Raw genomic sequence first — 24,724 nt, forward strand, 5'->3', positions numbered from 1 at the left:
ACCTAGTGCAGCTGCAGGTCATCCCTCTCCTCTGTGTCGAGGTAGTTCCGTGGGCTTGAGCCTCAAGTAAGCTCACGAATGCCAAGAAATGCTGTACCTTCCTTGCTTCTTCCTACCTCTCTGGACTAACAACTAAAAGAAAATGCTGGTCAGCAGCAACTCACCTGTTACACTGGGACAGGGACGGTGAGATGGTGGAGTGGGTGGAGGGGCTTGCTGCCAAGTCTGACTACTGAATTCAATTCCTGGGACCCACATGGTAGAAGGACAGAACTGACTGCTACAGGTTATCCTTGGAACACCCTACATGTACTGTAGTGCACATGTGATAACACGTAAAATTAAAATTTAAAATACAGTAATAAAATTTAAGCTAGGATAGGGCTCAGAAAATGCACAGGCAGAACTGCTTGTGCACAGGCCTAATGCACTGAGGATTCTGAGAACCCATGCCAAGGTAGAAGGGAAGAACTGACCACACACAATTGTCCTCTGACCTTCCACAAGAACACTGTGTTACGTGCGTACCCTTGCTCACATGCAATCGTGTATGCACACAGAAAATTTAGTCCAAGGAATACTTTATTTATAGAACATTACACAAAAGCATTGTTGGCTCTGACAATGGACAATATTTCCGCATTAATGCCTCTTACATAATTTAATTATACTCTTCTATAAGGATTTGTTGCTAAGTAGCCAAGTAATATAGAACAGGGCTTGAAAAATGGTTCACCATCAAGTTAAGAATTGTTAATTTTATACATGTTCACTTAAAGAGCTTCTAGAAGAAATTTTATAAAATTAAAAATTAAGATGTTCTTTTTTCCCAGGCTGCCCAAATCTGGGAAAATAGTAAAAAGCAAGCCACAGGAGCTGGGGTGTATCCTGAGCTCCTGAGTAAGCACCAAAGGAAAGAAGAGCCACTAGCATTGCTAACAGAGACCTACAAGGCTATGTGCCTAGACAGCAGCTGGCTGTCAAGACAGTTTTAAAGCTGCACACGAATGTCACAGCTGTGAAGAACTCACTCAGTAGTGGGACCCTAAATATACCTGAACACTTGAGGCTGGAGTACAGTTCAGTGAGACAGTGTTTTTTGCTAACACGCATGAACCCCTTGGTTTGTCCCCAACACCACCTAAGACCAGGTGTGACAGTGCATGTCTGCAATCCTGGCCTGTAGAGATGGAGGCAGGAGAGCAGCAAGTTTAAGGCCATCCTTGCTACAAGGCTGAGTTTGAGGCAAGCTTGGGTTACATGAGACCCTGTCTCAAAAAAACAAAACAAAAATCTTCATGTCTGTTGGAAAGGAGCTGTTCAAAGCGGGTAAACAGCCACTGCTCCACCTCAGCTTCCTTCTCCCAGTTCTCAATGACACTGTGCATCTTCAGACACCTACACAGATGTCCGCCTTTCCACCCTATGCTGGCCTTCTTCTCCAGCATCTCTACTTCCTCAGAAGCCAAACACTCTACGGGCCTCGCAACAGTGCAGATAGCTCTACTCAAGCTCCAGTGCTCAGGGGGTAGGCAGGGGAGCAAAATACCCACATAGCTAGAGAGGCACCTCAGCCTTTGACTGAGTCTTAAGTGGGTACTTAAGACTAACGGGATATGCTTGGATGTGCATGTTAAGAGTCTTATTCCATTCACACTGCCTGCTTACCCCCATAATCCCACTGATAAAACCACTGCCTGTCCGCTCCCTCTTCACTGCAGTGATGTCTGTTTCTTCATTTAGGCCCTTTGGTTAAGATGCTCACGACAGTGTACAGTATGACATTTCCATGGCCTCCAATTCAACTTTACCCTGATACACCGTGGGGCCTCCCTAGGTAAGCCCTTGCACAACAGCTGGGAAACAGTCGAACAAAACCTTTGAAATGACATACACTCATTTTTCACCTCAGTTATCTGAAGTGGCTCTGAGAGGACTGCCACTTATTTCCCATCTAACTATCAAACTTATTTGTACATTAAACATTTTCCTCATTTCCTTAATAGTTTCATTAAAAGCAAAAAAAACGGGCTGGAGAGATAGCTCAGTGGTTAAGAGTACTGACTGCTCTTTTAATGGTCCATGTTCAATTCCCAGGAAGCACATGGTGGCTCAGAACCATCTGTAATGGGATCTGATGCCCTCTTCTGGTGTATCTGAAGACAGCGACAATGTACTCACATACATGAAATAAATAAGTAAATCTTTAAACAAATAAACAAACAAAGCATTCATAGATGTAATCAAATGTTGACGACTGGCTTAAAGTAGATGGCTCTTCTTCCTGCCACGGTCTCTCCTTAGGAGAACTACCCCATCTGTTGGACAGCCACAGAGCTCAAACTGGCTGTTTTCCAGACACTGCTCTTGACCCCTAGCTGTACCTACTTTCAGGCTCTCCTCTGCAGAGCCAGCTAGTGCTGGGTTCTCTAAGCTAAGACTATAGAAGCTCCCTGAGGGGCAGTGGTTCCAAATGACCCAGGCAGCCTGTGCCATGACACACCAGGCAGTGGGCTCCTCTTTGGAAGGCTGAGATTCTGCTTTTTACCAGATTTTCTCTAAAACAATTTCTTTTCAGTTAACCTTACTGTAATTATGTATCTGGTTAAATTTTTGCCAACACACAATTTAAATAAGAAGAGAATTGCTGTTTCTATGAATTTAAAGTTGAATGCTTTGGAAAAATTGGATAAAAAGCCAAGTGCTTTAAAAAGCTACCATGCAATTACAGGAGGAAAAGAAACTGTTGAGACTCAAATAACAAAATAAAAAGCCTACACTACAGTGCTGCAACACTGGGCACCTGCTTCCCACGACAGAAACCCTGACTGGGATAGAGGATGAGGAAGGTGGGGGACATGCTTTGCTTTGCTGGAGCCCAAGGAGCAGCTGTGGCCCAGAGTTGAAAGGGTGGAGAAGAGCACACAGGAGCTCTTCAAAAGAAACAAGGGTGGGACACTCCCTTGCCCTCCCTCCTTGCAGGCCTAGAAACCTGAGTCTGGTCCCAGAACCCAGGAAGGAGGAGCAACTCCACCCAGCTCTTCTCTCACGGCCACATGTCCAGTCCAGTAAGAACAATGGCCTGAGGCAATCTTGCCAGTGTGGGATATCAGAGGACCACACAGATTCAAGACAGGGCCCTAGGACCCCACAGTCCTTCCTGTGGTTCTGAAGTAATTCCAGGTTTGCTGTGTTCTACTCTCATGAGGGCTAGTCCTGCTCACACTGCCCCTGACCAAAAAGGACAACAGGCTTTGATGAACTGTCCTGGACATAAGGAAGAGTGGGTTATTTGGATGTCTGGAGTTGGTGATAGCAAACAGATAGACATAGGGTTGGTAGATCTCAGATATGCTCCTGTTATCAGCTACAAGGACCATAGCCCTCAGAGCTACACAGCCTTTTGCCCAGGATCAAGAAAATCACTGGACACAACAGGTGGCTTCTGTTTTACAGCAAAGCCAGGCTGGTGGCTAGAGCTTAGAATCTGGGTCTCAATGAAACTCCAAAATCCATCAGAAAAATCTCAGCATCCTTGGCTGTAGAGCTGCTGCAGATAGAAATAGCCTTGGTCTCTCCAGGACTCCAGTTCTGCCAGGTACCTGCCTAGAACTCTTTCCTCCCTCTGTACTATGTCTCTGTGGGTATCTGCTTCAGCTTGTTTCTCCTGTCTTATGGCTAGGTAAGAGTTAGAGTTGCCTGAGCCTGAATCTCTGGCAAAGGCTTCATCACCTACTGTGAAGTGGCCAGAATACGGAATTTTTGATATTTCTTTGGTTCATTGCTGGTCATCTGCATCAGCGCTGGCTCTGCTCAATTGGGTGGAACTTCGTTTGTAGCCAACCATTAGGACAGTACTTAAGTGCAGCCAAATAGAGGAAAACCAATCATGGCTGTTGACTTTAGTTTCTTTGTGGTAAATTTATCCACATACAGTGATTAGATTGCTTGAGTGTTGACAGAGAAAACTGCTGGGTCCTGTACAGAGTGTCACCAACCTTTCCCCCACTGTTCCTTTTCTTATCATTACTGTGTGCATGTAGAGTCTATTCTACCTTTCTAGGCTCTGGGGGTAGAACTCAGGTGATCGAGCTTGCACAGCAAGCACTTTACCCACCAGCCTCATATTCTACAGCTGTCAAGTGTGTTTTACTGTTAAGGTTTCCCAGTTGGGTAATTGATTGTAATGTTCAGAACCTTGCCTACAGACAGATAAGCCTATGGTTTATCCCAGTTTGTATCAAGCCCAAATCTAACAGATTCTTTGGAGTTCCTTCTTTCCCATTCCAGAGTGGGATGGAATGACACTTGGATAGACACTCATGCATACATGTGAACAATCACTGTCATTCGGTAACCTTGCTCCTGCCTTGGCAAGTGTTCACCAAGTCTTACTACTTAGCCGACAGGACAGGAGCAGGGAATGCCTGTGACTGTGGGACCTTGGGTAGCAATGTTAGCATAAAGTGAGTGCCTGGTTTCTGTTGCAACTTGTCTGGCTGATAGAGGTTGACACAGAGGATTGTTAATGAATATGAAAGATGTGCAAGGCTTTGTGGTCAGAGGGGCCAGGAGGGTCATGATGGCTCTCCAGGCCGATATATGCCTGGCTTACCAAGCTGGCTCACTTTGTGTTTGCTGTACTGCTGTGTTACATAGCCATGTGTCTGCACATGTGGATCCCCCTGACCTGAATCTGTGTGGTCCTCTGATATCCCACACTGGCAAGATTGCCTCAGGCCACTGTTCTTACTGGACTGGACACGATGAATCACCACATGGCTGTGATGAGTCAGCTTGCTCCACCACCCTGCTTGGGCCACAGGGTCTTGGTACAGTGTACCACAACTGACCTCTGTGTATAACTCTTCACCCTTTAATGATAGAATTAGTTTCACTATCCCCAATTTCTACTGTTCTCTTCTATGGTAGGAACATGAATAGACAATGATTTAATTTAAGCAAATTCAAGACAGTATTGGAACAAGAATGTGGGGGAAGGACAAGATGGATGGCTTCTGTGGAAGTATAAACATCTGACTTTGGATTCCTAGTACCCATGTAAAAGCTGGGTGTTGTGACTTGTGCCTGGGAGGTAAATACAGGATCACTGGGGCTTGCTGGCCAACCAGTCTAGTTAAATAGGTGAGTAATCCTGTCTCAAAAAAGGTAAGGTAGAGAGTAATCCAACCCAGGAAAGAACCCAACATCCACACCTGTACATATACATACCTCACCTCCCTAACTCTATGAAAACACACTTAAAAACCCCAAAAAAGCAGGGAACAGGCATCTATGAGGTGGGGGTGGGTGCCAGCACATCATTCCCTCTCTGGAGTACAACCAGACTGTTTGGCAAAGCCTCCTTTGCCATTGATCAAGTCCTTCATGAGCTCTCCCTGGGGCTACACAGGGCATGAAAAATAGGCAGGCTCTGCACCTGGACCCCTTCCTGAGTGTGCACATGAGCCAGCAGTAACCTCCAGGATGCTGCAAGGATGACTGCTGCTGCGGGGTATGTGCAGGACATATAACACATAGCCCTGCAACAGGATCTACTTCATTATCTAAAGATATGGTCTAAGTTCCAGCCCAGGGTTTCTAGGGTATGCTCACAAGGTTCACTCAGAAATAGATGATTTTTTTTTTAAGGTCTCAATATGGTAGCCCAGGCTCACACTAAACTCAGAGATCTACCTGCCTCTGCCTCCCAAATGCTGAGATTATAAAGGCCTGTGCTGTCACATCAGTAAAGTAACTGATTTTTCTACAGTCTTGTCACTTTATTACATCAAAACGCCACATCTGTGTTGCCTAGTGTAGAGAAAGAAGTGCAGAGGAGCTAGCATTATACAGACTGTTCATCCTTAATTGCAGCTTCCTCTTCAGTACAAGACTCCATCCCACAGGCATCTCACTTCACATGAGGAATGCAATCTGTAGTAAGGCACCACAGCATAGGCTGACCATCTTTGTTGAAGGCTCCTCTTTCATACAACACTCACATGATGCGCAGCCTCAGAACAGCAATGAGGCCTGACCCTGAACCTGGGTCAGATATTCTGATCACTCTCCAGAGTACTCCCCTTCAACGCTTAGAAAGGCAAAAGAGCAGCAACCACAAGATTCCAGAAAAAAAAAAAAACAAAAAATCCCCTGCACATTATAATCGACTCTCTCTATTCTTAGGTCCCACACCCACTATTCAAGTAGCTTGGATTCAAAATACAAAAAGGAAAGGGTGCATTTGTATTGAACAGGCACAGATTTTTCCTTATCACAATACCTTGGAACAATACAGCATGAACAACTATTAACATAGCATTCACAGTGTATTACAAGTTCCCCAGGCAGGATTCTCGAGTCTCTGAGAGAAATCTTGGGTTTTCCTATCTGTTGGGGGCAAGCGGTATCACTGAAACCAAGCACTACAGAAACAGAGGGTTGACTGTCCAAGCACAGCAATTGTGACAAATGACCCCACATTTTCTCATCCCAGCTTGCTGTTCTCAACAAAACTGTCTGTCTAATCCTGTGCTGATACCAGGGCATTCTCAGAGTACCAAACAACTCTACAGCACAGAACACTGTGCCATCCTCCCAGTCTCTGCTCTTGTCAGTCTTAACAGGTCTGAGCTTTGTTCAGCACAGCAAGGTTTTGAATTGTAGGTGCCACTTCCCAGCCCCTGCTGCTCTAACCAATCTTGAGCTAAAGGAGATGCCATTGTGGCTTTGGGAAGTGGGGTTGGCTGCTGCTTACTCTTCTGCCCTTGCCTTTCAGAGCCACAAGCCAGGCAAACATGCCGTCCAGGTCCCTCTCTCCCAGACCACAGAGGAGGTCTGGAGAGTGAAAGCACCACATGGATTCCCGAGCACATGAGGAGTGGGGTGGTGACTACAAGCTAGACATACAACAGGACACTCTGGGTACTCACAGTCTGCCGTGTACTCCACCTGAGAGGGCTGAGCAGGTGTGCCATCTGCAGTGGGTGGGGCTGGAGCTGAGCTGTCAGCCTGTGCTTTTCGGACAAGGGCTGCTAGAGGGTGATCCGGGTCCACCACCTTCAAGGGCTAAGGACAGAGAAGACACGTGGCCTTAGTATTTTCTATGTTCTGAACCATGCACAACTTTGCTGTTGAGAAGAAACTCAACCTTACAGTCCTGTGGGTACACCTTAAGAAAACCTCACTACACATTCAGATCTAATGAAAGCCACCACTGCAGAGGCAGAGTCACGACAGACCCAAAAGAAAAAACCAGGAGCTGGGAGGCCATGGAGGCAAGACTGCATACATTCATCCGGTGTCAGAACCACCCCTGAGTACAAGAGCGCTCCCACAAACACACTTGCTTTGATGCTGCCTGCTCAATACTGGCCTAATGGCTCCAGCATGGCTCCTCTAACTCTTCTTGTCCCTCTGAAAACGACCATCCTCAATTCCTCCCCTGAACAGGCCACCACCTGTGACAGCACACACCCAAACACAACCTTCTTGCCAAGAGCCACTGTTATTTAAGCTGGGGACACACACAGAGGTCCTGTCCAGTTGGGGCCAAGTGCTCCAGCTGGCTGTGAGTACTAGAGGAACTAAGTGGGTTTCATCTCCAGAACAACTTCTAGGCAAAGAGTGGAAGAAGCATCAAGACCAGACAGTAACTCACTCACCAACTCATGTGTGCATGACAAACTCACAAAACTTCAAACTCCTTCCTTAGTGGAGCTTCTCATCAGCAGCTCTCACCCTCCGCTTAATCAAGAGACATTTCTCCCAGACATCAACTACACTTTGTGACTATGGAGAACCCCATAGATTCTGTCTTCTACATCACAAATAGCAGTCTCATAAAGACGAGGGCTGGAGGTAAAAAGCATGTACTTAGGAACTGTCTATGAAGGAAACCAAGGCTTCAGGAAACAGACATTTTAAAAACCTAGAAAATCCAATCCTACTAAATTCTAATCCACGCAACAAAACAGTTTCCAAATCTTCACTGACACTATTTATATAATAGGACAGCATCTGTTTGCTTTTGAGACCTGTAATATAGAAACTTAGGAAAACAAACGCTTCATCACCACATGGAACAGAAATATAGACACCTCAGTGATAAAAAAAAATACAGCTAAACCATAGGAAATGGCAGGCTTTGTGTTTCCAAACGTAAAGGAACAGCAATTTTGTGACAGTGTAAACAAAACAGCCTAGGGAGGGAAGAGATAAAGACCTTCATCAGCTCTTCCAGGCGGCTGCTCTTTTTGGAAGCAAAGAGAGATGGGTGCAGGTAGCTCCCATCTTCCTCATCATCTTCCTCTTCGTTGTCAGAGGTTGGCCCAGACTCTGGAATTGAATTCAAGATACTGAGTATCAGGTTTGATGGTATACACTTGTAATCCTAGCATTCAAGAGGCAGAGGCAGGAGGAGAGCCACAAGTCTCTGGGCCAGCCTGAGAGTCTACTCCCAAATTTTTTCATTTTGGTTTAATTGTTAACATGTATTATCACTATATTCTATAAATATGCTCATCAAGATCATATTTAAAGAGATTCTGCTTGGTAGAAGATACTTGTAACTGATCCTAGCACTTGGGAAGTGGAAGCAAAAGGACCAGAGGTCAAGGCTAGCGGGGGAGTTCGTTAGCCACAGTTTCAAAGACCAAAATAAACATGGGGCCAGAGAGATGGCTCAGCAGTTAAGAACATTAGTTGTTCTTCCAGAGAACCTACACCAGGCAGCTCATAATTGCTTGTAACTCTAGCTCCAGGGGACTCAAAACCTTAGCTTCCATGGGCACCCAAACAGATGTGGCATAGACTCAAAAAGACATGAACACATACATGCAAATATATAGTTTTATTTCCCCCCAAAATAAGGTTTCTGTGTAGCCCTGGCTGTCCTGGAACTTGCTCTGTAGACCAGGCTAGACTTGAAGTCAGAAATCTTCTTGCCTCTGCCTCCCAAGTGCTGGGATTAAAGGTGTGGATCATTACTTACTGTCTGCCATTAAGAAATAAATCTTAAGCAAACAGATCAATCTTAAAATTAAAAAGACAGACTGACTAACTTTGGGAGCCAGTGGATTTGATCCCCAGAATCCACCTGGTAAAAGCAGACAAATGACTACTGCAGCTTATCCTCTGACCCCACATGAATGCCATGGTAAGAACAGGCCCACATACAATACAAATAACATTAAAGAAGAGCAACATGGGCTGGCTGTGGTGGCACAGGCTTTTATTCCTAGCACCTGGGAGCTATAGAGAACTGGGTCTGAGTTTGAGGCAGTGAGGTCTACACAGGGGGAGGAGAAATGAAGGAGAGGGGAAAGGAGGGAGGAAAATGAATACAAATGAGTTGTGGAAAAACCTACATAAGTTTTTTTCCCTTGACTATCTGTATACAAAGTCCATGGGATAATATCCCTCATGGTTCTACAAGTTGTTGAGAAAAAAGCCAGAGAGAAGGGAGTGTCTGCTCTTCAACTTCCCAGCCTCCATTTGGCACTGACTGGAAAGCTATAATGGGAATTTTTTTTCTTCAAAATAAGCAAACCCCTTAATTCACGAAAGCAAAACATCATTAACAGAAAACAAACCAAAACCCACAAAACCCCAAAATGCCCCCCAAAATAGAAGCTATGTACAGTTAAGATTTACACAGGCAGGCTCGACTGGAAGCACAGCTGTTGCAGGTGTTTGCTGGTGTGTGCAAGGACAAGGGGTAGGCACCAAGTGCAATGGAAGACATGGCTAGGAGCTGCCCCTGGGGCACTCAAAAAGGAGACACCCAGCTTCCTAAGAATCTGGAATGGAGACCCTTAAAAGCAGCTTCAGATAGGTAATCCAAGACAAAGAAAGCATCTTGTGAACATGTTGCTCTAAGTTCCTGTTCTATGCACTATGGTGCAGGCACTTGGCAGAAAAACCCTCCCTCTGCAAACTGTTAGGCAGCCAAATGAGAGGAAATGTTTGCAGCCTGGATGACCACTTGGCTCTCACCGATATTTAACCATATTCCAACCATCTGGAAAGTATGGACTGAGAATGGAGACCGATGAGCCAGCAGAGCTAATCAGCAGCACAAGAATTCAAGTCTGGATTTCAGTCACGATTCTCTGAGCATGGGGACCTTCACACTTCCACACCGCCCTCCCCACCCTGGGGCAGGCCGACGTACTTTTCTTCTCCTCGCTCTTGCTCTCAGCTAGCACCGTGTACCGTCCTTCCTTCATGGCTTTCTGGATGAATTTGTAGTAGGGGTTGAGGTAGTGATCAAACCGCAGGAAGTCGAACTGGGAGTTTCGTGCTTGCTTGGCCTTTAGCATGATCTCGAACTGTGCTCCCTGCTTGCATACGAAGTTGGCTGTGCGCTCGATGATAGCATGCATCTTGGCTGTTGGTGGCTAGAGAAATAGGCATGCAGTCAGTATATGTATGCGCACACACATGCACAAATAAGTTATGTGATTTAATAAAATGAAAACAGCTCAGTTTTACTGTTCCGATTTTAGAATAAAATATTTCATGGCTTGCAAGGTGGCTTAGTAGTGAATATGCTTATCACCAGGTCTGACAACCTGAATTCAATGATCAGAATCTATGTGGTCAAGGAGAGAGCTAACTTCTGAGTGCTGACCTCTGATCTCCATTTGTGTATGTATTGTGGCACACATGTACAATATTTTTAATATCAACAGACTTTATACTAGAAAATTACATGGAAAAATGCTTATATAACCTTAGGACCTCAACCTTTATAAAATGAAAGTGGCTAATTTCTCAAATTTAGTTGCTAATTAATAATGTCCTCCTTACTTTACAAAGAAGAAATGTCAAGATCAGCAAGATGGCTTATGAGTAAAGATATCTGCTGCTAAGCCTGAGTCCCTGAGTTTAAGCCCTGGAACCTATATAGTGGGAAGAAGTAACCCCTGCAAGCTGTCCTCTGACCTCCACATAGATGCTGTGGTGCACGGTGTCCCCACCACCACCAAACAGATGAATTATAATAAAGCAGTTTTGAAAAAAGAGCAGTACCTACAATTTTAAAGTTATCTGGCTCCTGAATAAACTAAGTTCCATGTTAAAGGAAATCTAGTATGCACTGGGACACAGGCCCTGATGCAGATTTTTATCAGCTCTGGCTTAACAAAGATTCATTTGCAAAATAGGCCATTCTATAAACATGTCAAGGATCAAGGATCACTTCAGCATGTCCTACAGAAGCAGGCATGATTGCACCATGAAGGCTCTTGGTGGACCAGGTCAACCTACTGGCTTCAGTGTCTCAAAAGCAGCTGCTATGGTAACACTGTGACTACAGTAGTGCAAACACAACACCAACCATCCACTGCCCCAAAACAAAGCATCTTAGTTTCTGGTTTTGTTTTTGTTTTCCTTCATACTTCATTTTCCGTATATGTATAAGTGCTCTAGTGGAAGTCAGAGGATAAATTGCAGGAGTCAGTTTTCTTCTATCACATGGGTCCCAGGAATAAAATTTTGGTTGTCAGGCTTGATAGCAAGTGCCTTCCTCTGCTCAGACATCTTGCCAACCCCCAAATATCACAAGAACATATTTCATGATCTGCTATCACGATAATAAAACATAAAAACCCCCAGAGAAAGCCATTTATAATGGTTAATTCTAATTGTCACCTTGACAGAATCTAGTATCATCTTGAGAGATGGACCTCTGAGCATGAGTATTGGGGATTACCTTGATTACTGTTAACAGAGGTAGAAGACCTGCCTGATGTGGGTGGCACAATACCCTGACAGTAGACAGGCAGAGCTGCACAGCAGCATACATTCACCCCCTCTCCGTTCCTGATCACAGATGCAATGTGACCAGCTGCTTCAAGCTCCTGCCCTCTTGCCTTCTCTGCCAGGATAGACTGTACCTTGAACTGTGTGTGAGAATTAAGCCCTTTCCCACTCAAGTTGCTCCTGTCCAGGTACTTTATCACAGGATTAGCATCTTTACCGTGCAGATCTTACATTCTCTTTCATTTAAAAGCATCACTATCATCCCAGCACTACAGAATACTATTTTAAGAATATACTTAGTAAGCCTGGCATGGTAGCTTTCAATTCTAGCACTCAGAATGCAGAGGCAGGCAGAGCTCTATGAATTCCAGGCTAGCCAAGGCCATATATTAAAACCCTATTTCAAATACAAAACAAAATAACAACAACACCACAAAAACAAAACAAAACAAAAGACAAAAAAAAAAAAAAAAAAAAAAAAAGGAAGAAGAAAAAAAACAAACCAGCATCAACACTAGCTAGTAAGGACTAAGGTACAACTCAATGGCAGAGCACATGCTTAGCACCATGGAGCTCTGGGTTTGAACTCTGGCACTAAATAATCACATACAAGCCCAAACAAATAAACAACTCCCCTTCACTAGCAAACAAGCTAAAAACTCAAATCAACAAACCCATCACATTCACATGTCACTGCCTAAGTCCTATGTTGAAAGCATTCTCCCTTGAAACTCCACCAGCTTGGCCCTAAACTCAGAGTAAGAGCTAGGCAGTGGGACAGTGGCAGCCACAGGACAGGAAGCCCCCAAGGATAGATTTCCCAAGAGCTATGAGAAGTTATGGATAGAACAGGAAGGGACAGTTCAGCAGGAAGGTGGTAAGTAAGGAGGAGTCTGCATCTTCAGTGAGAAAAAAACATTTTGCCCATAGGTCCAAATAAGTAAGTGCCAGATCAGTCACAGGACAGACAGACACAATCACAGAAAACTAGCAGGAAATGTGGCGACTGTTTCCCATCAATTGTGAGTGGAAATGAGCTCTCTCAAACCAAGCTTCAGAACCCTGTGGCACAAAGGAGAGGAGAGCCACAGAACTTCAGCAGGATGTGGAAATTATCTGGAGAATCACACACAGATACAAGACCTGGTGCTAGAGCTGCCCGCAAGGGGGCAGGGGCAGAGATGAGGGCCCCTTCTCTTTCACAGATGAATGGACAACAGTCAAGAAAGCCCAGGGTTTTACCTACATCATGAGACTGGGATTTCCAGAGAGGAACACAAACAAGCACAGATGCACTGACACAGGTCTGGGGCACAGCATGTCGACAGAAGATCCTGCTGTCCCATGAAAACTAAAATGTTACATACAATGTCTAATAAGCTCCCTCTCTCCTTTCCTACTGCTCAATGTATTCTCCCAGAAACATGTTCTAACAGGCCTGCTGAGCAGCACAATTTCTGTGCCCCTAGGCCTGACCAGTGGTGGGTTGCAAACCCAGTAAGATGTAATGCTAACTCCCAAGGAAGGAAGCCTATGAATCCGAGCACCTGGAAGACTAGGTGCAGACACCCATGTCTGACATTTCTAGTTCTTGGGACTGAGGAGAGAGTGAACAGATGGGCTGAATAGGACTCCACACTTCACCTTACAAGGTTCCACAGGGCAACATCGCTAGCAGGAACAGGTGGCTAGCTCATGTGTGGTACTCAGAGAAGGACACAGGGTTTTAGAAACCTGGGAAAGAGACAGATAAGTAGCTATACTATGTCACGACACGATACATAAATACATATTTGGAGAAAAGAACAGATTTTGTTTTTCTTCCTTTAGAGCAGAAAAAAAACATATCCATAAAGGTACCATTAAAAAACAAAAAACAAAGTCAGGAGTGGTAGGGCATGCCTTTAATCCCAGCACTCAGGAGGCAGAGGCCAGCCCGGTCTAGAGTGAGTTCCAGGACAGCCAGGGCTGCACAGAGAAACCAAAACCAAAACCAAAATAAACAAAAAATAAAAAACAACAACACTCCCTCAAAATCCATGGTCAGGTCAGATCATCTGGAGAGGCCTGGGTCTACAGGCTCATAGGCATAGATCAGCACGAATCAGGGGCTGGAGAGTCAGTCATGCCGGCATGAGGGGTGGGAGGTAAGCAGCAGGAAACAGGTAAGTACATAGGTGTCATGTGTTCAGTAGGTTCTACCCAACAGCTCACATAAACCAAGAGCTCCGAGGGCACATGCCTCCTTACCTACCTCTAACCCAGCTTTCTATGTCAAGGTCTCCTACCCTCAGCTGCCACAGCAACACTTACCCACATAAGCAATCCACTACCTATGCTTAGTCACCAACCAGAACTACTGCTGAATACTGCTCCACCACAAAGGCTGTGTTCCGTCTGCCATCAACATGGCATAGTTTTACCATCTATCCAATGGGGTGGGGGGAGGAGACACTCAGCCAAGGACTCAAACAGGCTTTTTTCACAAGCCACATACACTTTATTCAGTGACCTTGTAAACCATGATACTGGAGAACTGTGGGAACAGAATAAGGCTCCCTTAACTGTCTGTGGGTTCAAGTTAACTATTAAACAGCTTAGAGATGTTTACCTTATACACAGCAGTTAGATCTTTAACAGGAACTAAGCCATCAACTTTCTATTGTACCTGTGATAGTCTGTATATGCTTGGGCCAGGGAATGGCACAATTAGGAGGTATGGCCCTGTTGGAGTAGGTGTGTCACTATGGGCGTAGCCTTGGAACCCTCATCCTAGTTGCCTGGAAGTCAGTCTTCTGTCTGTCTTCAGATGAAGATGTAGAACTCTTAGCTCCTCCTGCACTGTACCTGCCTGGATGCTGCCATGTTCCTGCCTTGATGATAATGGACTGAACCTCTAAACCTGTAAGCCAGCCCCATTACATTTTGTCCTTGTAAGAGCTGCCTTGGTCATGGTGTCTGTTCACAGCAGGAAAACCCTAACTAAGATAGGCCCTTCGTTTTTATATTTGAACAGACATTAAAAAAAATCTTTTGTGTCAAAAAAACAAAAGGGCTGAGGAGAAGACTCGGTAGATAAAGAGCTTGTCGCACAGCATGAGGAGCTGAGTTCAATCCCCAGCACTCATGTGAAAAGCTGAGCACAGTGGCATGTGCCTGAAATGCCTGGGGAAACAGACAATAAAGAACCAATCTCAAGGGTTGAGGCTAACCAATCTAGCCCAAGAGCTGAGCCCAGGTCTCAGTCAGACGCTGTCTCAAAAAATAAGGTGAATGGTTCCTGAATCGGAGGCTGACCTGTAGTCTCTACTAAAAAAGAACATATGTGTATACACACACACACACAGAGACACACACCACCTCACAATTGGGAGATAAAAGAAAGAAGACCCCAAGTTTGAGACTGACACAGGGTGTATAAGTTGAACCTGTCTCAAAAGATGGGGTAGAGGCAGGAAAGATGGCTCAGCATCAAGAGCACATACTGTTTCTTGAAGACCCAAGTTTGAGTCCCAGCACCTTCAGGCTCACACTTGCCTGGCCTCCTTAAGTACCTGCATACACGTGAACAATGCCACCTCCACCCCCATACACACAGTCAAAAACTTCAAACAGCCAGGTGTGGTGGTACACAACTTTAATCCCATTTGGGAAACAGAGGCAAGCATATTTCTGTGAATTCCAAGACATCCTGGTCTGCATAGTAAATTCAGCCAGGACAATGTAGAGATTTTTCTGTCTCAAAGAAACCAAAACCAAATTCAAAACAAAACAAAAAACAAAACGGGGAAGGGGGCACGGATCCCATAAGCTAATCTTAAATAAATGTATTTAATATTAAGTACAGGTGACATAGCAAATGGTTCTTTAGGCTCAATTTCAATGGACTTCTAATATATAATAGTTTGCTTTCGAATTGCAGAAATAGTATCAGAACAAATATGGAATGGAAAGATGGCTTATTGATTAAGAACTCTGTCTTCCAGGGAGCCAGGCTTGATCTTATCCAAATCAGGCAACTCCAGTTCTAGGGAATTTTACACCCTCTTTTGGCCTCAGAGGTAACCTGCACTCATGTGCACAAATGCCCACAGACATATATAATTTAAAATGAATATTTAAAAAAAAAGCAAAACAAACCAAAACTATGTATTACTGTAAAACATAGTAACTCTTAAGGTAATCATAAGATAGTAACACTTCAGGTAATCATTTTCAGCTCTCACTAAAGTAAAACAGTTAAAAGAAGAAAACAGGACACAAAGGTAACAGCAAGCACACAGAAATTTCTACTCAGATTTGTAAAAGATGTCAAAAGGAGGGCCAGGCACCACCTTCCCTCACAGGATGTAGGAAGAGCAATAACCTCAAGTCCATGCTGAACTGAGGGTGACCACACCAGAGTGGACAGTGTCAGAAGGACTGTGGGTAGTTCATGGTGTCTCCTGTTCACCTGATGATCTACTGTGTTGCCACGGAATAAAAATAATGTCAAAGAAAACGTATTTTCCTGACATGGACCCCTAGAAACCCTTTCTAAACATAACTTAGAAACACTGGGTTGGTGGCACATGCCTATTACAACAGTACTTGGTGGGTGGGGTGGAAGAGAGAGGATCAGGAGTTCAAAGCCAACCTCAGCTACACACTGAGTCTGAGGCCAGCCTGGGTCACATAAGGCTGTTTCAAATCTAATTTAAAAGGGGACTGGTGAAATGGCTTATCAAATGAAGCACCAACAGAGACAAGCAGGTGCATTCACAGAGCCCTCCCTTTGCTCTACCCATCTGTGGGAGGGTGGCCAGAACACGTCACACGGACTCAAGAGTGTCCAGTGAATGTGCAGCAAAGAGCAAGTGCCTCTACAACTCATAGCAGATAAAGCCAGAAGCAGGAACTTTGCTGACCACAAGACTGCCCTGAGCACAACTGTTATGTGGATGGCAGCATCTCAGCTACACCTTGGCTTCCTAGGAGACCTAGAGATCCCCAAGGAACTCCACAAAGACCCAACACAACTTGCTGGCGCACCAGCTTCTCCACTTCCTCTCTTCCCTTGCCCTTCCTTTTTTTGTTCTAAAACTATGTTCTTAAAAAGTATATTATGTATATGTGTGTGTACCTTCATAGTCATCTGTACCATGTGTGTAGGAGCTTGAGGGGGCAGAGTGCATGGGTTCCCTGAGCTGTCAGTCACCTGGTGTAGCCCCTGGGAATTAAACCTGGGTCCTCTGCAAGGGCAGAAAGCAATCCTTCAGCCCCCCTCCTCATTTTCAAAGATGAGGTCTCAGTTTGGAGCCCTCGGGCTGACTTAGAACCTGCCATCCTCCCACCTTAGCCTCCCAAGCCCTAAGATGATAGCTGTGCACCACCACACCTGACACCCATGTTTCTTCAGAGGTAAGTGGGCTGTGTTCTTTTTCCTCTAACTCACAAATGATCTTGCAGCACAAAGCATCTCAACAGTGGCTGTGTTTTACTTCACATTCTCATGCATCACAGACAACAGCAACTAACCACAGGGGGAAGGCCAGTGAAGAAGCACACATACCAGCTCCACGTCAGACGGGACACTTAATCCTAAAGGGGCGATGAAAGGCTCTTCGTTTTCTTCCAAGTTTTCATTTTTTTCTGTTAAAAAAAAAAAAAAAAAACACTTCAGCATGATGACCAACCAACAGCAGACAAGGATAAATTGTGGGCTTTTTTCCCCTGACTCTGTACTGGGACATTACTCTTTCTAGAAAACCCTTCCAGCTTACTGCTCCACCCTTTGAATATCACCATTCACTGATTCCAAAGAGGCAAGGGGAGACACAACAACAGGAGCATGTTTCTGGGGCAGGTGGAAGTGTGGACTCCAGCCTGGGTGTTCAACTCCAGGATTCTGTGCATAGGCTTCTCTTCCAACTGTCTCTGTCTGCTTTAGTGCAGCCCAGCTCACTTCCCTGGTGTTTAAGGGAGCTAACTTACATGGCGACTTCCCCTAGAACACAATGCTTAGCAGACACTCAGTAAATGTTCTTTAACTGTGTGTCTAAATGTGGGTTAGGGCTTGCCACAGTGCATATGTGGACACCAGGGGACAACCTTGGGTGTTAGTTCTTGCCTTCCACTGTTGTTTCTGAAGTCTCCAAGCTACTGAACAGGTACTCACATCTTACTTCCCATCTCCCATAGATGCTCTGGTTATCATATTCCAGTTTTTACATGGATCCTCATGGACATGCATCTAATGCATTTACCAACTTTCTCAGACCCCTGATAAATGATCTTAAAGTCATCAACGTCCTCTGACATTACCATACATCTAGTATTTCAGTTTGCTCTGTGCTAACTGGATAATTTTCTTAGCATGCAGAGGATAAACCCTAGATTTTCTCTCTGAGCTACTTCTTGTTTAAGACAGAGGCATCAAAACCACCTCCAACTACTTCTGTGGATCCCAGATAGTAACAAAGGTAACTAAAGTCTGGAAAAATAAATTTGATCACCAAACTATAAAACAATCAAGTCATCTCCACCCAAGCAAAGCACCCTCTTTAAAAAAAGTAATCAAGACACATTTTTAAGTCTCTTTTTATCATGTCCATTTAACATCTGTTTGCTACCTATTGAATAAGGTCCTACACTACACCTTTTCTGAATTCTGAGTACTAAAAACCACCTTAATAGCCAACTGAGTCTTTACCAACTTATTTGTTTTTAAAAATACGTTCTTCTGTGTGTGGCTGTACATGTGTAGAGTCACTGAGTGGCATCACCATTACTGAGAACAGCTAATGTGGCCGTGGTGCTCTCAGGGCTCACAGGACTCTGCTTACACTCTACGTGCTTGGAATTTTTGACAGCGCTATTTTTTATGTTTAAAGTTGCCACCTTAGTCTAAGGAGGGCGCTGACTTCAAACTTTAATGTTATTCTAACAGTCTTGTCTTTTCTTTAGTGTCAACAAGCCCGTTAGGTGTCTTTCCACTGGATGCTTCTGCTGGTAAAAGGATGCGCAGAAAGAGGTCCATAGGAGACATAGGAATATTAACAACTGCTAGGCAAAACTGGCATTCAGATGTCACCAGAATGGACACAGACACTAAGGAAATGTGGTGGTTAGGATAAGAATGGCCTCCATAGGCGCATGTATTTGAATGTTTAGTCACCAGGAAGTGGTTTAAAGTCACCTCCTATAACATTTCAAAGAATTAGAAGGATTAGGAGATGTGGTCTTATTGGAGGAAGAGTGTCACTGGTGGTGGGATGTGACTTTTCAAAAGTCCATGCTGAGCCCAGAGTCTTTCTCTGTGTGCCAGTCTGCCTGCCTGCCTGTCTCTCTGCCTAAGGATCAGTACGTCCTTCTTAGCCATTGCCCCAGCACCTGTCTGCATGCTGACATGCTCCCCATCATGATGATACTGGACTAAAAACCTCTGAAGTTGTTGAGCAAGCCCCAGATAAATGCTTACTCTTATAAGAGCTGCCTTGGTCAAGACTCGATGACTAAGATAGGAAGAATGTGTGTTCAGTGCAGAAGCAGAATCCCATGATGAGGAACCTGGTAAGACTCACTCTAAGAGAAGCAGGCAAGAAGCCTTTGGATCCAGGCAGCTAATTAAAGAAGGAACTACCGTCTCTCCACTCTTCTCACTGCTCAGCTTCTAGACTCTAGCTTTGCTCCAACAAGAGAATGGTCCTCACTAGTGTCCCAGTATCTTGGTCACTGCCTACCAGGGACGGGCCTTCCTTCCCTCACCTCTCTGCTTCGAGGGCTCCTCCTCTTCTGTGGGCTCTGATGGGTCATAATAGTCACTGCCGTAAGTGAACCCTACGGCACTGTAGTTCCCATCCTCCGCCAGCGCTTCACTCAATCTTTTGTATTCTTCCTCTTGAATAAAAATGAGAATCTTATTAACAAAAATGGAAGTTTACTGAAAAAACTTCATACACTTCTAATGTGTACCTATCAGTGAAGCATAAGATACACTTTTTCAATTTTTTTTTTTTTTTTTTGAGGAGTAAATATTTCTGGAAATGACACTTGGTATCTTTCAGTATGTACTTTTTGCCGGTACGTGTTTACCCACAGATAGAATACACCTCTTATGGAAAATTTCTTCCTGCTGAGGAAATTTTGGGATTAAGAACTGTATTAAAGATCATTAAGGCAAAGACAAGAACATTGATTTTAATTCATACGATACTGTTAAAGAAGAACAATTAAAGAGTTTTGTTTTTTGTTTTGTTTTTTTTTCAAATCCCAGTCTGCCCTCAAAAGCTGGGAAAATTCTCTGTGGCTCTACATATAAACTATCCTGAGGTCCTCTCAGAACGCAAAGACTCCTGTTTTTCCAATCCACTGGGTACTGTCAAGATAATATCAGAAAGAGTGAGTATAAAAATGAACGGGAGTAACTTTTTAAATACTTAAAATTGTAAAAAGGTGTGGCTGAAGTAAGTCTTTCTTGAGCAGTACCTTGCCTTGCCTCCTCCTCAAGCAAGTCCGTATGCAAGGCTAAATACCTCTCTTCATCACACAGCGCCTCTACCCGCGCCTCCTCTTCAGACAGCTGGTAGTCTCGGTTCCACGTGGCGTACTCAGCATCGTACGCAGAGAGGTCATGCAGGTGACCGCGCCCGTCGTATCTGTAATGTGAACATGCTGGTCACTGGAGGGAAGTCTACACCCATGCTGGTTGCGTGTGACACTCTATGCACATACTTACCAATTAAAATAATGAAATAAAAATATTAAAACAAATGCAAAGCTTCAGATTTATACTTAACGTGGCTAGTCATTTCTCACCTACTTTTAAACTGGAGTAATCGTAACAAAGTCTAAGCACCTCTCTATAGCACAACAGAACTTAGAGCTAAAGGCAGACAATCCTTTAGGGCAGAAAAACGTATCCCCCTTGCTAGCAATTCTTACCATGTATGCTTTGGCCAACCATTCAATGCCACTTGCAAAAAAATATCTGTTCTCAGTAGTTAAATATTACAGCTTACATTCACACAGACCGAGTCCATAAATACCTATCCGACAGAACCAAACGGGCGAAATTTCCTCGCTTCTTCCTGTTAGTCCCGAACTCTCAGGAGAGATCTTCACCAAAGAAACTTGCGTCCATTGGAGGTAAAATCTTGGCTAGGCTTGCCCCTAGCCACTTGGCTGAGGAGAGAAGTGCTGGGTTATGTGGTAGAGAGACACACATACAAAGGAACAGTGACATATACATGCAGTTTAAGGAGGTTCACTGCAAACATGGCAAAACCATCAGAAGACGCAGCATCAGTATGCCCCTTTTTTAAGTCCCAGGATGACGACACATCGTTGAAAACCAATGGGTACGTTACCAAATTAGGACTAAGAAGAGCTCTTTCTGCTATGTTTGAGCATGAGACGCAATGGAGATGCTGTCAATGTACAACTGCCAGACAGTAAATGAGTTAGTGAAGTGTAAATCTCAAATTTAGGTTGCATAGGTGAATGTGGAGTGACAAACCAAAGTTTGCATGATTTATTAATGTTGACTTTTGTGATGGAGACCAAATTAAGGAAGGAAAATGTACACCACAGGAAAAAGGCCAAAAATTCCTGGGAACCCCAATGGTTTCACTTTATTATCAAAATTTGTTTAAATTTGATGTAAACCTCCTTAACTTACAAATGTATTATTTTCAAATATTACACATATACATGTGTGGTGTTTGCTCCCCACCAGTTTTGGGAGATCTAACTCAAGTCATGCACAGAATGATATGGAAACTGCATTCGGAGTAGAGGTTTCAGCATTTGCCCAACTTTTAACAGTACACATCACCACCAGTGCCTGGCAAGCATCAACACTTGCTATCAACCGAGGTTCAAAGGCATAGCACATTCCAGCAGAGTGGACCATCAGATCCAGAGCCGATCTGATCTGCAACACTCCCTTCACAAGTCCTTTCTTCCTAGATCTCTCCCCAAATGGAGATGTAAGGGGATCTCGCAAAGGCCTACTGGTCATTAACGTGTCCGTTCTGGCCAGCTCAGAGGTAATCCCTACAGTCATGCAAGTTCCAAGTCTTTGCAGAATCCAGTTTTACTTGTCTCAAACGATGGGTTTCCTTCACTTGGAGAAAACCACTCCACAGCTTAATGGTTGCTCACAGTTAGCCTTTCAGTCCTGGCCACAGAAGCAATATTGCCCAAACGGTAGGACAAATACCCAAACTCGGGATGGTGGAGAAGGAAAGAGGGACTGAAAAAATGAGAAGAGAGGTGGGGAGCAAACCACCCAATCATGTAATGCCATCCTTTTCAAATCAAACACCTTTAGAAATCCATGTTCCCACCCTTTACCCTCAACTTAGGGCACCCTTAAGTGGGTGTGATTTGAAAAGAAACAACACAAAGGTAAACCCAGCTCCACCCTTCAGCTTTAGAGAACAGTGAAACCAGCTCTAAGAACGCTACCCCTAAGAGCAAGGTCCGCACGGGGTCGACCGGCTTCCAACAGACAGCAACTTCACCCACTACCGCGGTTGGTCAAATGGTCGCATAACCGCGGGGAAGGGCTCGCCGGACGCCAAAAGTCAAGCCGGCCAGAGACGGTTCAGGCTAACTCACGGGGTCCAAAAGAAGCTTCTACCCACGGCCTCAGCGTGTGGCACTTCGGAGGAACAAAAGCGCACTCCCGGGCTCCCTCCCGCACAGCCAGCGGAGGGACAGCGGCACCCGCCCCACGGCGCGGGCGGGAGGCCCGGGCAGCTTCCACCGCGCTGAGTCGCCAGCAGCAGCCCGGGCTCGAGGGGTTGCGGGAGCAGAGTCGATCCCTCCGGCGACGGCGCGGCGCCAGCTCTGGCCGGAGCCTTAGGGCCGGTTTCACCGTCCCCTCCCCCCGGACGCCGGGGAACGTGGGGGCAGGGAGGCCCCCGAGTCCCCGGGCTCCGCAAAACCCCCTTTTCGGTCCTGGCCATCAAGTCAACATCAGGCGAAATCAAGCGGGCGAGGGAGGGGAGGGTCGACGGGTGGGGGGAGGAACCGACCTGTCGATGAGGATCTTGTGGTCCCCCATCCAGGGGATGAGGTGCTGTCCCTGTTCTTGGGCCAAAGCCCGCTCGTCGTCGCGGAACAACTTGCAGGCATAGCCGAAAACCAGAAGCTCCACCCGGTTGCCCCCAGTGCCGGTGCCGCCGGACCCGGCCTCCTCCTTCACTCCGCCTTTCCTCTCCGGCTTGGCGCGGCCCCCGCCCGCACCGTACATGACAGCGTCTCCGACGTCCGGGCCGGTCTGCTGCTGTGCTGAACAACGTCCCTGATGCCTCGCCTGGCCTACCCCCTCAGTCAAAGGCGCCGCATCCTCTTCGCAACTTCAACACAGCCGCCATAGCGAGCCACAAAATGGAGGAAACGCAACTTCCGGTAGGAAGCCCGCACTTTCCGGATGTAATAGAGACAGATTCGCCACGGCCACAAGTCGTTTGAACCACTAAAAAATTATGTAGACCTTAGTTTTCGTTGTCTAATTTTATCTAGGGAAGCTAATTTGTATTTATGAAAAAATTTATTTCTGCTTTTTTTTGGAGGCCTCCTACGATGTGGCGAAAGTACTGTTTGTGGCCGAGCGCCAACTTTCGCTGTAGCTAGAGGGCGGCTGCGAGGTATTGAGGCAAAAGTGGGGAGGACAAACGGGCTTTTGCTCGTTTCTGACATCCCGGTTCTTAGATCTCTAGGAGGCCTAGCCCTGGTCCTCTGACTGAGGAAGCCTCCAAGACTTGTGAGCCCTATATATTCCAGGTGGCGGGCTTTCAATGGCTAGGGGCTTCAGTGGCGGAGGAAAACTCGAGCTAGGAAACAGCGCGGCGGGACGTTTCCTTTTGGGAAACAGATTCCGCCCCCCCCCCCCCCCCCCCATTTTAAAACACAGGATGTCAGTTGTGACCCAGATTGGCCTCGAACTCTGGCAGTCCTAGCTCAGTTAAGATGCTAGTATTGTTGACATGAGCTCTTCTGGGCTGCAGTTTTTCTGGTGTCTGACCCAGATCCTTGATTCAGAGTTGGATGGGACTGAACACCAGTGGTCCTTTAGAAAAAAAAAATCTCCGTATTTCTCCCCCCCCCCGCCCCCCCCCCCCCGCTTCAGCTCTAAGCATTGACCCAGGGCCTCATCATCACTAAGTAAAACACTATCACTGAGTTATATCCACAGCCCTTTTCGTTTTAGTTTCGAGTTAGGGTCTTGCTTAGTTTCCCTGGATGACATTTAACTTTAATTTTTTATTTTATTTCATTTTTTACTTATTTATTTTGTGTGTATGTGTGTAGGCGACTCTAGTTAGATCGAATCCGACATGATGGAAGGAGAGAACTTCTGAGCACGGGCCCCCTCTCCCCCAATAATAGCTACATTTTTTAAAAAGTGGATAGTGACTTAGGAAAAGAATTGATGTTGACTTCTGGCCTCCGTGTGCATTTGTGTACACACCTGTGCACATACCTATGAACATGGACACACACTAGAAAATATACTAAGTAATATAGTTATGTGGAGAAGGTTGCTTTGCAGAGATTTAATGATTTTTAATGTGAAGTAACTCAGCACGCACACACACCAGCAGAGAGTAGCCTTGGTTGTTCTGAAATTTGCTCTGTAGACTAGGTTGGCCTCCAACTCATAGACCATCCTTCCTCTCACAACTGCTAGGATTAGAGGCATGCTTGACCACCAACTGGACTCAATTAGCAATTTTAAAGTTCAATAATCTAACCAAAATATCTAGACATTAATATGATGCATACTGAGGAATGATAGAAAAATATTTGTTTGCTATAATTACTAGGTTTCTGTAAGCAGGAAGCTTTCTATGTAGTATAAAAACACTGGAATTCTTGCCATAGAGTAGTCCCAGGTCTGAGCTTTGATGGTTTAGGTCGTATGGCACGATCCCAAGTTATGCACTCCAGTGCCCTTGACATGCTG

At 45.2% G+C, this 24,724-nt stretch overlaps 1 protein-coding gene across 5 annotated transcripts in view; it reads right to left on the reverse strand.

The window, feature by feature from the left end:
* SFSWAP (splicing factor SWAP) overlaps positions 1-23,132 on the reverse strand; it is a 67,919-nt gene extending 44,787 nt beyond the window's left edge. For 3 of the 5 annotated variants that reach the window (XM_080941082.1, XM_080941085.1, XM_080941081.1), the window contains exons 1-7: positions 22,791-23,132; positions 20,236-20,405; positions 19,516-19,647; positions 17,321-17,400; positions 10,178-10,403; positions 8,228-8,340; positions 6,936-7,071 (exon numbers count right to left, since the gene is read on the reverse strand). In XM_080941082.1, coding sequence (XP_080797208.1) covers positions 6,936-7,071; positions 8,228-8,340; positions 10,178-10,403; positions 17,321-17,400; positions 19,516-19,647; positions 20,236-20,405; positions 22,791-23,008 — 1,075 coding nt within the window. In that variant the 5' untranslated portion in view covers positions 23,009-23,132. Of the gene's footprint in view, positions 1-6,935; positions 7,072-8,227; positions 8,341-10,177; positions 10,404-17,320; positions 17,401-19,515; positions 19,648-20,235 lie in introns of all 5 variants that reach the window. The other 2 variants (XM_080941084.1, XM_080941083.1) reach the window with 2 other exon arrangements.
* Positions 23,133-24,724: the final 1,592 nt, after the last annotated feature.

Source organism: Micromys minutus (assembly GCF_963924665.1).
Source record: "Micromys minutus genome assembly, chromosome: 29".
In the NCBI taxonomy this organism is placed as follows: domain Eukaryota; kingdom Metazoa; phylum Chordata; class Mammalia; order Rodentia; family Muridae; genus Micromys; species Micromys minutus.